Source organism: Anas acuta, chromosome 11 (genome assembly GCF_963932015.1).
Source record: "Anas acuta chromosome 11, bAnaAcu1.1, whole genome shotgun sequence".
Lineage (NCBI taxonomy): Eukaryota > Metazoa > Chordata > Aves > Anseriformes > Anatidae > Anas > Anas acuta.
In genome coordinates, this window is record NC_088989.1 from 10592405 (window position 1) to 10607306 (window position 14902).

The 14902-nt window shown below is 48.6% G+C and overlaps 1 protein-coding gene across 5 annotated transcripts; it reads left to right on the forward strand.

Annotated features, from left to right (window-relative positions):
* Nucleotides 1-1891: 1891 nt before the first annotated feature.
* KLF15 (KLF transcription factor 15) lies at nucleotides 1892-14902 on the forward strand. 5 transcript variants are annotated; one of them, XM_068694805.1, is made up of 3 exons: nucleotides 1892-2156; nucleotides 6099-7205; nucleotides 12882-14902. In XM_068694805.1, the coding sequence occupies exons 2-3, from the start codon at nucleotides 6163-6165 to the stop codon at nucleotides 13048-13050; spliced, it is 1212 nt and encodes a 403-aa protein (XP_068550906.1). In that variant the 5' UTR covers nucleotides 1892-2156; nucleotides 6099-6162; the 3' UTR covers nucleotides 13051-14902. The 5 variants fall into 5 exon arrangements, with proteins under 5 accessions (XP_068550906.1, XP_068550909.1, XP_068550907.1 ...); XM_068694808.1 differs by lacking the exon at nucleotides 1892-2156 and adding an exon at nucleotides 3413-3638; XM_068694806.1 differs by lacking the exon at nucleotides 1892-2156 and adding an exon at nucleotides 3958-4326.

A 14902-nucleotide genomic window follows, 5' to 3' on the forward strand; every position in this document is an offset into this window, starting at 1 on the left:
TTGCAAGGGCACTGAGCATCTGGAGAAAGTGGAAATTGCATCTCTAATTCCTCTGGCTAAACCAAGGGAAGGTGAAAACCTCACTAATCTCTGATAAAGCAAACTTAGTAGAATAAAACTGCCTGAAATGAGAAAAGCCTTTCCACTTTGTTGAGACCATTCCTGCAACCCCTCAGGGTTTTGCCCAGCCCAGCTTGGCCATTGCATCCCCTCAGATCCTTAGGCACTGGGTACTGCCTGGGCACCCCCAGGTCCTTCAGCTACATCTGTTGGGGCTTGTCTTGCCTGGAAGTCCTTTTGGAAGAGGCTGTTTGGTGTTTGCCAAAGTGTGAAATCTGCTGCTAGCAATTCTGAAGCAATGAAGACTGAGGAGAGTTTTCCTCTTCAAGGCACTGGGCTGGAGTTGAAAAGAGAATAAGCTGTGTCTTGGTTCTACCACAGACATTTGGTTCAACCGTCTGTGCCTCAGTTTGCCCATAAATTCATAAAATGACGTTAATGCTTAATTTTTCCTACAGGATAGCAATTTGCAGCCCTGCGGCCCACAGTCCTGCAGCATCAGAGTGCAGACCTCAGAAAGGTGCCCAGACTTATCTCACTGGGCTGTGCCTGGCCAGCCCAGCCTGCGCCTTCCCAAGGATCAGAAAAACAAAAAAAAAGTGACTTGAAATATCTCTGATGTAGTAGGGAAACCCACTGCTGTGGGAGCTGGCAGCCCTGTGCGTCCGAACAGTAGCTTCCTCGAAGGGCTCCACCACTGTGGGTGTTAAATGTGGATCCTGATCCCCCCAATGATATTGCATGAATATTTGCATATATAAAACTTGTAAATTTATGTATAAATTACAAATTTATGTATAAATGTATAGATTTATGTGTAAATTATACTTAAATTGTAAATGTATGTATAATTTGTGTATATATAATTAATGTATATGTACTTGTATATATATCTATATACACACTAGTTTGTATATACATATATGCATACATACATACTAGTGTATTTAACCAGTGTGTATGTGTGTGTGTATGTGTGTGTGTGTGTGTGTATATATATATATAACCAGTATATATATGTATATATATAGCAAATGTATATATCCATGTATATATGTAACTAGTGTGTGTGTGTGTATATATATATGAGTGTATATATACATATATATGTAAACAGTGTATACATACATCTATATACGCTCTCAGGCATATGGTCTGATTTTTGGGTGGTCCTGTGTGGACTCAGGAATTGGACTTGATGATCCTTGTTGGTCCCTCCAACTCAGGATATTCTGTGATTCTATGATATATGTAACCAGTGTGCATGTATGTAGTTACGCAAGAAGTGTATATGTATGTGTATATATAACAAGTGTACCTATTTCTGTATATATGTAACTTGTGTATATATCCATGTATATATGTAGTGTATATATGTAAATACATGTGTATATATGTAAGCAGTATATATATATATAACGAATGTATATATATGTACACATCCACGTACATATACACTGGTTATATGTATGTAACCAGCGCATAGATCAGTGCATATCAGTCCATACATACCCTGCATATACATACGGACACAGCGCACATACAGGTGCATATCCGTGCACATACCCCCCCCCGCCGAGCCCCTACACGCGTGCCTACAGCCCCCCATATGCTAGCACGACGGGGGACACCCCCATCCCCAGCACCCCCCTTCCTACCCCCCCACAAGCATCCAGCGGGCACGGCGGGGGCCGGGCTCCCATCGAGGCCGGGCCGGGGCCGGCCCCCGGCGCCGCGGGGCCAATGGGGGCGGCGGAGCGGGGCGAGCCTCTCCCCGGCCCCCCCGCCGCCGCCGGCCGCCCGGCCCGCGGGGATAAAGCACTACGCGGCCCGCGCCGCGCTCCGCACCCGTGCAGCCGCCTCCCGGGGGAGCTGCGCCCACCGCTCGGGGCTCGGATCTGTCACCGGGGGGTGGGCTGGGCTGGGGGCTACTACGCTCCCTGGGGGGGGGGGGTCTCGGCCTTGTTTTTTTTAATTTTTTTTTTTTTTTTGCATTTTCTACTATATTTTTGCACCGCGCTCCTTTGCCTTTTCGTCGTTGCTTTTGCATTTTTCTGGGTGATTTTTGCCCCGGCTCGGCTTGCGGAGGAGTTCAGGTGAGGGTTTGCACCGGGGGAGGGTGGGATATGGCAGCGGGGGGGCTGCAGCAGGGCTGGAGCTGGGCAGTGCACAAGGGGCGGCGGGGGGGGGTGCGCTGCTCCCGGCCGGGTGGGATGGGGGGGAGAGCTACCAAAGCCTGCTAAAAAAATAGAAAAAGGATCAATAAAATAGGGGAAAATAATAACAACTTCGCAGCATTGGAGATCTGGCAGTGGCGGGGTGAGGGTTGTGTCCCCCCCGACCGCTGTCACTGTGCGGTGTTTGGGGAGTTTGGTGCGACCCGGGGTGCGTGCCGCTCGTGGAGACCGAAGTTTGGGTCTAAAGGTGGGCACTTTGCAGAAAACGGGGTGAAAACAGGGCTTTGAGGAAGGTTTTTACAGCATTCCAGAAGCAGTGGCGTTGAAAAAAGCCAGGGAGGCCCCTAAGTGTAGCCCCCTACCCCTAGTGTCCGATAAGCAGTGCAGCCACCTTGCAGCAGGGCTGAGAGTAAACGGATTCCCTGGCTCTTGGCTCCTTTTTTTTTTTTTTAATTATTGTTTTATTACCTCCCCGTGCATTTCCATTTGATTTCTTAGAAACGCTGGCCCTGATTCACTGCCCAGTTTATGGCTCTGTCTGTGGAGCACGAGTCAGCCTGAACAGATATTAAATCTTCCAGGGAACAAGGGAAAACAGTAAACAGATTAGTCCTAAACTAGAAAGAGCTGTAGCAACATACATGGGAAATGACTGTCGGCGTATCTGAACGCAGGTACTGCTGTGTTATCTGTGCTGGGAAATGGGTCCCCATCTTGCAGCAAGTTCCCGGGACTTCACATTTTAAGGTTATTCTGAGACAGAATATGCCTTCTCTCTCTGTATTCCTTTAAGCTGGTGATTAGGCGGACAAATTTTAAGCAGAACAACATGTTTCTGGCAGAAGGGACATCATAACAACCTAGGGAACTCTTAAAAGTTGGAGCCCGTCGCGTTGCCGTGCGCTGTTGAACAGCTGCTCTATTTCACTCCAGAAGCGGCTGTTTTCCAGTGGCTCGGGCACTCAGCTCCCTGTATAGGTGCTTACATTTCTGACATGTTTTCATCCCTCCCAGGGATGAAAGTGCTTTATGTAAACAGCATCATTAGTTTTCATAGCTCGCGTAGCCCTGGCTTTTTTTATTTTATTTTATTTTTGTTTTTTAAGCTTCTGGTTTTGGCTTTAGACAAAGTAGGGATGAAAGCCTTTTAGTTGTTAGTCTGGCCTTTAGGATAAAATAGAGCCTGGGCCCGATCCCGCATTCCAGGCATTCCCCAAAATCTTCTTGGCTGCTGTGCAAGTTTTGCGAGCGCGCAGAAAGCAGCTCTGGCCCGCGATGTGCCTGGATCTGTTTGCCTCTGACAGTCCCCTGTCTTCTCGAGACGACTCTGGTTACACCAAGTGACATTGCTCCTTGTCAAAAGCGATGGGGAAATGAGCGTGCTGCCTGGGTTTTGCTGAGGTATGTTGCTCACAGCAGCTGCTAGGGCTCGGTTGTTTTTTTTCCCCACTCTCTTTTCAGTCTCCATTCAAAATAAGATTTAGTTTTATTCCCTGTGAAATCCATGGATATTTTGATATGTGGCTTCCCAGTTCTTGCAGGCATTTAAAGAAAACTTGAGCTTTTTTTTTTTTTTTGCCTTTTTTTTTTGGAAAACCTTGCCAGCTGCTCTGAGTGCACGCTCATTCCCCGCGCATGCAGAGCACGCCAGCTTTTCTTAGAAAAAACACGTCGTGGTCCAGATTTCACTCACAGCACTGTTCTTCAGCAGTTGAGGCTGGAGCAATGCAGACGTACGAGGGAGGATCGGAAAGCAGCTGAGGGCAAGAGCTCCTCTCTGCCTCCCGTGTCACAAGGCAGTCACCCCTTTCTGGTGCAGGCACAAAGCGAGCTGCCGGGGTGAATTCTTACTGGGAGCAACAAAAACTTCTCAGAAACAGACTGGGTTTTCTGTTTCACATCGCTCAGCTCTGTGACTTTTGCCTCGAGGGAAAGTTCCTCCAGCAGAGTTTTTTTTACAAAAAGAGACGTCATGTGTCTTAAACACGGCTCTCCTGGCTCTTCACTTTTACTATAAGAGATTATTATAGTCTGAGGTCGCAAAGCAGAGCCACTAACCTCTGTTTGAACTTCCTCGTGTTCAGCACATGTGAGTATTTTGTTATCGGGTCAGAGGTGTAGCTGGCTGACGGGCTGTGCAAACCAGGAAAATGCTGGCTTACTTTTAAGTCTCTTTCTGTCAACCTGTCTCTGCGTCCACTTGTGCATATAAGGGAGGAAGCTGTGTCTTTAAGAAATATAGAAATGTGTGGTGTTTTTTTCCTTGTTTCCTGTGAAATATTAATAGGTGCTGCCAGTGGGATGGAGCTCTTTAAGGGTGTTGCGTGAAGCATCTCGCGCCGCGTTAGGTGCTAAGCACATAGATGGCTTTTGATTTTTCTCCAGAGAAGGCAAAGACGGGCAAATTCTGGAGCTCAGGCAGCAAGGATGCTCGGCAGTAGCAATAACAAGCTTCCCCTTCCCTGCACAAAACTGGGAGCTATTGACTATTCATGGCAAAACGTCCAAAGCGCAGCGGCAGAGCCTGTGGAAAATGACAGCGTGTAACAAGCTTGACTGGCATTTCCTTCGCGCTGGTCACATGCCTCCTAATTCACACACACACAAAACCTCATAGGCTGATCAAATGACTTCTATCTCTGCGCTCCGCATACCTTCCACAGAAAGAGTTGTTTTATTATGCACATATACAGCTCTGTTTTCAATCAGTCACCTTGAGCGGATGACTGAGAGCCAGTGTTTGCTCCGTCCGGAGGTCTCTGCAGTCGCTCTCTAAGGGGCACAGTCTCCAGCCCGTAAGCAATTTTTTTTTTTTTCTTTTCCACCGGGGTGGGGCTGAAAAAAGAAGAAAACAAACCCACAGCTTGTCCCTCCTGCCTCCCCAGTAATTGTACTGGGAATTTTGCTGGGCTTAACTGGGAAAGCACGGGATGTGCCCGGCTGTGCTAGCGAGGTCAGGTTTGGCCGCGGTGTCTGCACGGGTGGCAGCGGGGTTAGGGCTCACGGCGGGGTGGCCCCATGGGACACTGCCCCTTTGCCACCTCCACATGGGGGAGACCGGGCACGGGGCTGCCCTCCCCACTCAGCAACTGGCACGAGGCTGGGGTCAGCTCATTCTCCACCGCCAGAGAGAGATGGGAGCGCAGAGTGATGGGGTGAAAGCAGCCACCAGCTGCCTTGCCAGGCCGTGGCAATTAGCTCAGCGCCGTGCCAGCCTGATTAAGGGCAGCGCAGGTGACGATGACGTTGGCACACTGATTCATTACATCTGGAGGGGAAAATCCGCCTAGTAAATGCTGAAGCACACTAAATATTCCTGGCTCCTGACAGATTGATCCTTGCATTCCGCTGATTAGCCTATATTTGTGGAACGGAGGAAGTTAAAAATAAGGTTGGTGGAAAGCTACAAGATAAGGAAAGGATTTGCATTTTATGGATACCAGCAGTAAACTTGATTATTTTTTTTTATGGGTGCTAAAAATTTCAATACTTTTTTCTTTTTTTTCCCCTCTCCATTCCCTTCTTTGGCTCTCAGTTTCACTGTTAGGTGAAAGCCCACAGTATATTTCCTCTGGCCAGTAATATTCTGGAAGGGAGCTGTAAATCTAGAGTACACATGGTTGTGAAATGGTTTCTGAAAGAATTCTTTTGCAAATATGTGGTGCAATCCTGCGAGGCGCTTAGGCCCTGACAGTCCTTTGGGGGTGGTACAGACGTATCGCAGCGTGCAGCAGCATGTGCACACCAAGGCTGGATGCTTGGGACTTTCCTGCGAGCTAGAGGGCTTTGCGAGGTTTAGTTCATGGAGGTAAATGATTAAACTGAGTTCTGACTGCTGCTGTTTTGTTTCCCTGCACCCAGGCTCCCACCTGAACCTTTGCCGCGTGGTATATGCTGTTGGGATACCCTAAGACATCGCCCAGGAATGGTGGATCACTTGCTGCCTACCGATGAGTCCTTTTCATCTATGAGGTCTTCTCTGGGATACTTTGGGGACATGACGGCAGGGGTGAGGTCCTACCAAATGCTGCCCTCTCCCCTGTCAGAAGATGACAGCGACTCGTCCAGCTTTTGTTCTTGTTCCAGCCCGGACTCCCAGGTTCTCAGCTCCAGCTATGGGAGCACGTCCAGTGCGGAGAGTCAGGACAGCATCTTAGACTACTTGTTGTCCCAGGCATCTCTGGGGAACACCGCCATGTCATGGTGGGACAAAAGGAGACTTCAGCCCATAGTCAAAGAGGAGTACTTTAGGTTGCCTGAATTTGCTGTGGATATGGAAGACTCTGGACCATTTCAGCCCACACTTGAGGAAATTGAGGAATTTCTGGAAGAGAACATGGAGCTGGAGCTCAAAGACAGACCTAAAAGTGAGACCAAGGACTTGAGAGCTTGCAGCCAAGTTTCTGTTGCCTCGCTACAGCAAAAAGACCATATGTTACCCAGCGCTAGCTTAAAAGAGAGTAAAAACGAACAGTTGAGCAGCTCGACGGAAGGTGGCCAGCCTTCAAATGGAGGAATGCCCATGGAGAATGGGATACCGGTTATGCTCCAAATTCAACCTGTACAGGTCAAACAGGAGTCCAACACCAGCCCTAATTCCCAAGGACCAGCACAAGACAACATTAAAATTGCACAGCTCCTAGTCAACATCCAAGGACAGACATTTGCCCTTGTGCCCCAGATAGTGCAGTCATCCAATTTGAACTTGTCCTCTAAATTTGTCCGCATTGCTCCCGTCCCCATCGCCGCCAAGCCAATTGGGCCAGGAGGCATGATCCAGGGTCAGACGGGAATCATCATGGGTCAGAAATTTCAAAAGAACCCTGCAGCAGAACTCATTAAAATGCACAAATGTTCTTTCCCTGGTTGTACCAAGATGTACACGAAAAGCAGCCATTTGAAAGCCCACCTGAGGAGGCATACAGGAGAAAAGCCTTTTGCGTGCACGTGGCCAGGTTGTGGATGGAGGTTAGTATTGGGGTGCAGCAGGGTCCAGTTCCCCTCGCCCTTTTGCTCGTTTCACTGAACTTTCTGAGCACTCTCAGTGTTTGCACTCATTTCTGAACAGTTTCTGTTCCCAAAAGTGGCTTGGTTTGTTTGAGAATTTGAACTTTTTTCTTACTATTAGGTAATCCAAGGGCTTAGATAAATTAAGTGGCAGAGCATCACCTGCTGCCACCAGCTGTATGAGTGTCTTTAAAGCCCATTATAACTTATATTTCATTCCAAGATGGTCAGATTAAGCCTGTTACTGCAGGCAATGCCTTGCAGTCACATGGATCTGGTTGCAACACACCAGCTGCAGCAGATGCTCAGCTGGTACCAGCTGAGGGCTGTAAATGAGCTGGGTGGTTTAGGACAGAATCAGGGTGCGCATAGCTGTGTGGGGTTCCAGCTGCGGGGGGTTAAGCATGATCAGTGAAGGGCTGTGACATGTAAATGCAGTTAAGAGGAGCATTTTGTGCAGTTTTGTAGAAAACGCACTCCATCCTGTTCCTTCTGGAAATGCTGGCACTGGCACTCCAGCCTGCTCTGGGTTTTATTCTCTGCATTGATTGAGAAAAATGCGTGGGTGCTGCTCAAAGTTGCAAAAAGCTGTCAGATGTAACAACATACCCAGAAGGCTGAGATGGAATTGAGTGTTGCTTGAATGGAAGATTGCAGGTTTGATTGAGCAAAACGTTTTGTACAGGTGATCTCTACAAAAGTAGAGGTGATTTTTTTTATTTTTATATATATATATATATATACCAGTAGAAAGCATTCAAACTTTTTAAGAGAAAAGGTTGAAATTTTTTTGACAGAAACTTTGATGGAGGCCTTCATCCCTCTTTCCAATTAGCTGTGCTAATAGTCTGCCTGCTGGCTAGTGTTAATAAAGAGCACCACAAATTATGATGGGAGCAAAACATAGTCTTAACTCCCTTGTAGTAAATTAAACCACATTTCTTTCAAAGAATATCCTGCAGAGCTTCAGTGAGCAATGGCTAATGAGGAAATGGGTGGTGATCATGGGGAACAGACAAGGTAAAAAGTAACAGGAGAGCGTTGAGTAAAAATGCAACTATGTGAGACATGCAGCAATTAGAGATGGCTGGATTGGTTTGAGGGAAAAGGTCAGAATAGGGCTGAATCCTCTGTTCCCAAACTGGACTAGTTTGAAGCCTCTCTGGGGGCCTGGGGGGATCATTGCAATTGATTTCTTTGTTGATATTTTTTTTCCTTGTTTCAGTTTGTGGTGTTTGTATAAACAGGCAGGGATTTTCTTTTCATTTGTGCCTGTGGCACTGCTGATGAGCTGGGCTCAGGGGCTGCTGCTGGAAATGCACTGAAATTAAAGCCCCCTTGTTCCCCAGTTTGTCCCACCAGGCGCAGGTGGTGCGGTTCCTGGCCTGTCACAGGGGCACTGCTCCTGTTTATTCGGCTGTCAGCGTACGTGCAGGCAGGCAGCAGATCTGCCTTCTGCCTGCGAACGTGCCTGTAGGTGTCGTGTTGGCTTTCCTCGTGCTGGGATGTGAGCAAAACCCTCATTTCCGTGGCAAATGCATGTGGCACGTGAGAGTTTGGGTCTGGTCCATGCCGAGATTTATGCCAATGCTTCCGGTGACTTGTGTGGCTCAGGCTCAGGAGTCTGAAGTGTTGCCTCTGGGTGACCTCTAGCTCTGTCTTCCCGCAGGGCTGCTGCTTTCCAGGCTGCAGAACCAGAGGGAAGCATTTAGGGAAACACGTGAAGCAGTGAGGGAGGGATGCTGACTTGGCAGCCGGGTGCCTGCTGCTGCAGCACGGGGTGCATCGTTGGATGGGCCAGGAGATGTGCTGCTCCAGCAGCACGGAGCATCTGCACCTTTTGCTGTCTGCCAGCCAAGCCCCTTAAAGAAGAGGAGCCCACTAGGGATGAATCAATCCCTTTATCTATGAGGAGTTTCTCCTGTTCACCAGCAGCTGCTGGGGGAGCTGTGCAAACTCACTTTGGCTGCTTGTCTTGTGTTCACGTGGCACAGGCAGGTACCTGGCCCCCGGCACCCCCAGATTTCAGCAGGGCATCCATGGAGGTGGGAAGGGAGGGAGGCATCTCCTCCCTCCTCGCTGCTAGCTGGGGCTTCGTGCATCCCACTGCCACACCAAAGGGCAGACCCAACAGAGCGCTGAATTGCTCAGCCCCCTTTCATTAATAAGGCGTGTTTACCTCTTCCAGAAGTGCAACAAGAGCTGTGGTCTCGCATGACTTATGTCAAATGCATCCGGACTCTCTGTCCTCTCCCAGTTTTGTATCATCTCAAATGAATTTAAGCACCGAAGTGCTGCAGGGCTCTGCTTCCCTCCCTCTTTCCCCCACATTCTTGTGCTTGTGTATTTATTTTTCACCAAAGACACTTGAGATCTGAGCTCGCTGAAGATGGTCATTTCGAAAACAAAACAAAGTGTTGCCTAGCACAAGGCGGCTGAGTGGAGGGGATTAAAGCTCGCCCTGCTCACTGGGCAGCGCTGCCACAGGGAAGCTGTGTGTCCCCAGGACAGTGGCAGAGCCCTGGAGGAGGCTGAATCCTCTTTGCTGGTGCCCTTCCCTGGTGCAGGGAGAGAAATGTTTCCTGCAGGGTGCAGAGGAGGTGGTGAGGAGTGGCCAGTGACCCGTTGAGTTCAATACCCCACTGGACTGGCTGGCGCACTGAACCGTGCCTGGCCAGCTCGTGCCTTTGGCAGCCACTGGTTCTCTGCCCCTCAGACATCCCCACCAACACACGGGGCTGTGGCACGGGCTGGCCCAAGCAGCCATGCTGTGTCAGGAGCCGCAGAAGCTCTCACTGTCCCTCTGCTGGGTACCAGCACCCAAAACTGCCCTTGTTCCTAACACCTGCAGGGTTAGGCCGGAGCGTTTAAGGGCCCTGCGCATCCTGGGGCTGGGAGCACTGCAGGTGGCAGAGGTTTGGGTAGGGGGTGGGTTAGAGGCTTGGGGCAGGTCAGGATGCACGTCCAGAGCCTCTCCGCTGCAGAGCAGAGGTACAGCCTGGCTCAGCCCAGTAGCTGGTGGCCATGGTGGGGGCCGTGGAGGATCAGCTGAAGTGACTGACCTTTCCTGCCCTGCGAGCCACGTGTCCTTGTGTAGCCAGGAGCCACAGGCCACGTGTCCTGCACACCAGGGAGCTCTGAGGTTTGTCTCCAAGGGAGATGCGCTTACAGGTCCTGTGGGGTCCCACCGGACAGGGGGATGAAGCAACTCTTCCAGTTGCTGTGGGATTGCCTGGTTCTTGGGGTGTTTTCAGCGCCAGAATGTGCTGCAAATATCATTTCACCGTGGAGCCAGGCCGCCAGGTCTTCCCGGCTTCCTTGTCCTAACCTTTGCGTTGTTTTTTTGTAAACACACCGATAGCTTGAGGTTTATTTCTGTGGGCTCGTAAGTTGATCTTTCCGTGACTGCTGGGGAACAGTATTGCAACATTCCTGCCTCTTCAGCTAAGGACATCGTTATGAGGCAGAGTGTATTTTTATCAGATGAACTCATCCGAGCTCCCAGGGTAGGAGCAGAGCTGCTTGTTCCCAATGTGCACCTCCTTCTCCCCCACTCACCATGCGATTCCCATTGAAATGCACTTGTGGAGCTCTTGTGCGGGATTAGCCATGTGCTACGGCACTTCTGTTGCAGATGGTGACCTTAACAGCCAAGGACATGGGACAAAGCAACCCAACCACATCTGGTTTTACTCCTTCCCTAGATGATAAGGCAATATATAAGAGGGCAGCTCTTTGCAAAGGAGCTTTCCTCTTGCTGCTCCTTCTTTTCCTTGATGTGGTTGCCATTGCCATCACTGGCAACTGGTCTATTCCTAGTCCTGAGTCCCTCTGAGACAGCCTGCACAGGCAACAACCTGCTCTCTCCAGAACGCTGCCAAATCCCATTTGCTTCTAGCTCTGTAAGACCATTACCCCAGGGATGCGGCTCTGGGACCTGCTCGCTGCTAGAGACATGGGAGAAGCTCCTGGCCCTGCTGCTTCTAGATCCGGAATGTGGTTTCAGGAAGCCTAGGATGGAAGGAGCAGGGGTGTTACAGCACGCAAGTCTGCAGGTCCCAGAGGCAAAAAGAAGTTCCTGTGGTAGCCATTGTGAAGAAGATGCATCCTGGGCAAGGGATGGCTTGGTGGCTCCACTAGAGCACCTGCCTTTTGCTCTTGATTATAACTTTGACTCTTTCACCATGGAGGTACCACAGCAAGGACAAGGCAGAAAAGTAAGAGAACAGGTGAAGGAATCTCCCCTAGAAATGCCCCAGGGGGAGATGCATCCACACTGCACCTTGCCCAGGGCGAGTATTTGCATCTGCTCTGTGCTGGCTCTCTCAGGGTAGCAGCAGCAGACTGAAGAGCTGTGGGAACTGAAGGAGCTCTTCCCAGTGTTCCCAGTGCCCGTGCCCTGTTCTGCAACTAGTGGCGGGAGATCACTGCTAATTAAAACCTTTATGTGGAAACTTATTTTTCGTGCATGAAGGACTTATTCATAGGAGCCCAGCAGTCCTGTTTTTCCCCTTTCATAAAAATAGCGTATTCACCCGGTTGGTGATGTGATATTTTGCTCCAGAAGGGCACATTTTTCTACATGTTCTTTCCCCCATTTATTCCACTACTGCCCATGACTTCATTTATTTATTGTAAATAAACAGCTGATACCATTTCTTGCAAGCTCGCTTTCTGTGCTGCTCTTTGTTACTGTGCTGGCAACAAAACACTTAATTGCCCTTTGTCAGGCAGCAAATTTTTTGTACCCATCTGGACAGGGCTGTTTTAGTATGACAGTGCTAATTAACCCTGTGGCTCCCAGTCATGTCCAAGCTGGAAACAGAGCCAGCCCTGCTGCCCAGACCAAAGGACTGGCTGATTGGAGTTCAATAAAGCCTATGAGACTAGCAGTGGGATTTGGGGATTTTTCTGTTGAGGTGGGAAGTGGGGAATATCTGAAATTAAAATGACTCTGAGAGACAATTTTGGTAATTAAAGTCCCCATCTTGATTTCAATTTGCTCTTGAAGTATCTGTGCTAATGGCCATGGGGCCCACCTGGATTTCAGCTGTTACAGCCCTGAGCATCTCTGGTACTGAGATGCTAATTGCTCTTCATTTAGCCTGCAGGAGCATGTGCAAAGGCTAATTTTTCAGCTGAATCTGATAAGCCGGATAGCTTCTGGGTAACTATATCTGGCTGTTATCTGGAGCCCATCTCAGATGGATGTGCCGTAGTGCTGGTGGGAGCTTGGAGCAGACCTCACCTGTGGGATGTTGGTGGTTACCTCTGCTTGGCTTTGCAGGAGGGAGGCTGTGGGACTGGCTCTGAAGGGGACTAGTGGAGGGATCAGGAGCAGAGCCATCTATTTGAGCTGCAGCCTTATGATTGGACTTAGGGCAAGGTTTCTACAAATGATGCATCCATGCATTGTGCCAAGTTGAGTTTACATGGGATGAGGTTGTGAATTGTGTGTTTTCATCACTATTGCTGACCTCTGGCTGGGACTAGACTGGCTCTGTCGTGTGTCTTGGCCCTTTCAGTTTGCATATTTGGGCTTTGCCACAAGCAGAGTTTCTGAGTGGCCTGAGGGGAGGTTTGGGGGCTGTAAGAGAATTTATTAATTTGTCTGAAAAGGCCTCTCTTCTCTCACAGGTTCTCCAGGTCAGATGAGCTGTCTCGGCACAGGCGCTCCCACTCGGGGGTGAAACCCTATCAGTGTCCCGTCTGCGAGAAGAAGTTTGCTCGAAGCGACCACTTGTCCAAACACGTCAAGGTGCATCGATTCCCCCGAAGCAACCGCTCCGTCCGCTCCGTGAACTGATCAGTCCCGCTTTCCCCTTCCCGCCCAGCCGTCCTACAGCAGCCGATGACAGCACTTTGCTCACTATATTTCTAGTGATAATTTATTTGTCTTCACACAACAGTCAATGCTGTTACTTGATACCACCATGTCTGAGTGTCCCATGTCCTTTAAAGATGATTTGAGAATGAAGTTCTTTTTGGGTCAGGGGAGGGGGGTGTTCTTCCTTTTTTGTCTTTTTTTTTTTTTTTTTAAGGATGTTATTTTCCTTTCCTCCTATCTTTCCCTTCTTTCCTGCTGCTTCTTTTGGAAATTACAGTGTTTTATTTTTAGCTGTTTTCTGCTGCACATGAAAATGTAAGAGTTGCTTGCAGCTAGTTAATTATAGCCCTGGCATTCCTGAGGGCTTTGCTCATGTACAGGCCATTCATTGTGAGTTTTTATTAAGCTGCTCTATTTGTCCAGTTTGGAAACAGCAAATTCCTTTTGAAATGAAAACAACTCCTTTGTTTTTGGGTTGCCTGAGCCAAGGATTTGTAGGGGCTGGCCATAGGAGGAGGAACAGTGGGAGTCGGGGAGAGGGAGAGGCAAGCGCTGCAATGCACCCCCACACCTCTCTCATTTCTCCAGCTCACATTTACCTTTTCCTCGGTTAGGGCTATATATAAATATTTATGTATATATATTCATACATATATATATGTATATATTTAAGCAAAGATATATCCCAAACAAACCCAAAGCTCAGGCTGGGTGAAATGGGTTGGCGTGGAGGCCTTTTGGTGTGGCTCACTGCGTATCATGTGCATGCTTTTCCTGTCCTGTGCTGCCACTGAGGGTGAAAGGATGCCCACGCATCAAAGGAAACGCTGCTTTCCTTTGACAGTTTGGAAGCATCCACTGTCTTTAGCAGAAGATCTGTTGTCTAGAGTGTAAAGCAACAGGAAGCTGTTTGTAAGAATGGCTGCGCTATGCTCCCATCTCCACTCCTGTCCTCTTGTGTGATCCTTGAGGAGAAACCCCAAGGTGCCCAGTGGTCCTGGTGAGCACTGGGCATCCCGAGCATCCCCTGCCCACACTGGCTGGGGCTGAGCCTCTGTATCCTTGACCATTTGTCAGGGTGTGCCAGTGACTTGGGAACAAGGGGAGCATCATGGCCTGGTGGGACAGCACCAGGAGATCTTCTGACCCAGGGTGAGCTTCAGCGCTGAACCTTCCCTTACCAACAGCCATGTCAGAGCTCCACGCAGCTGGGCTGGGCAAATGGGTGAGAACAGTAGCCAAAAGAAACAAATTCATATGGCAGATGGCTAAGAAGGGAATTTAAGCAAATAATCAGATGGTAGCAGGCAAGCGATTTTGTTTGTGTTTCTTCTTCTTGTTTTGTTTTTCCTTTTGAACTCTGGCGATTGTAAGAAGCTTTAGAAGAAAATAGAATACAGTAATTAGGAACGATTTTATAATGGATGTTGCATTTCCTTTCCATTCGCAGACAGCATCTGTTTGTCTTTTTGTTGGCAAAATGGGAAATAGATAACTGCCGTCCTAGTGCTAGGCAGAGCAGGAGCCCGCGCTGTGTAAGAACAGCAGGTCTAGCTAAAGCGAATGCATTCCTTTTGTCCTCTAGAAATTAATATAAATGAGCTATCATCTATTGACTGGTTTATATCACATCCTATGAATGTATGTAAATAAAACTGTACATAGATGCATATCTATATAAAATATCTTTTAATAACGTATCAAAATTTGTGTAAATTGGAAACAAAAATACCTATAAAGCCAGTGTACATAAGTTACAATTCTGTATATTTTCTTTTGTTCTTCATAAAAATATATTTACTTTGACAATAAAATGAAAATGGAAATTTTA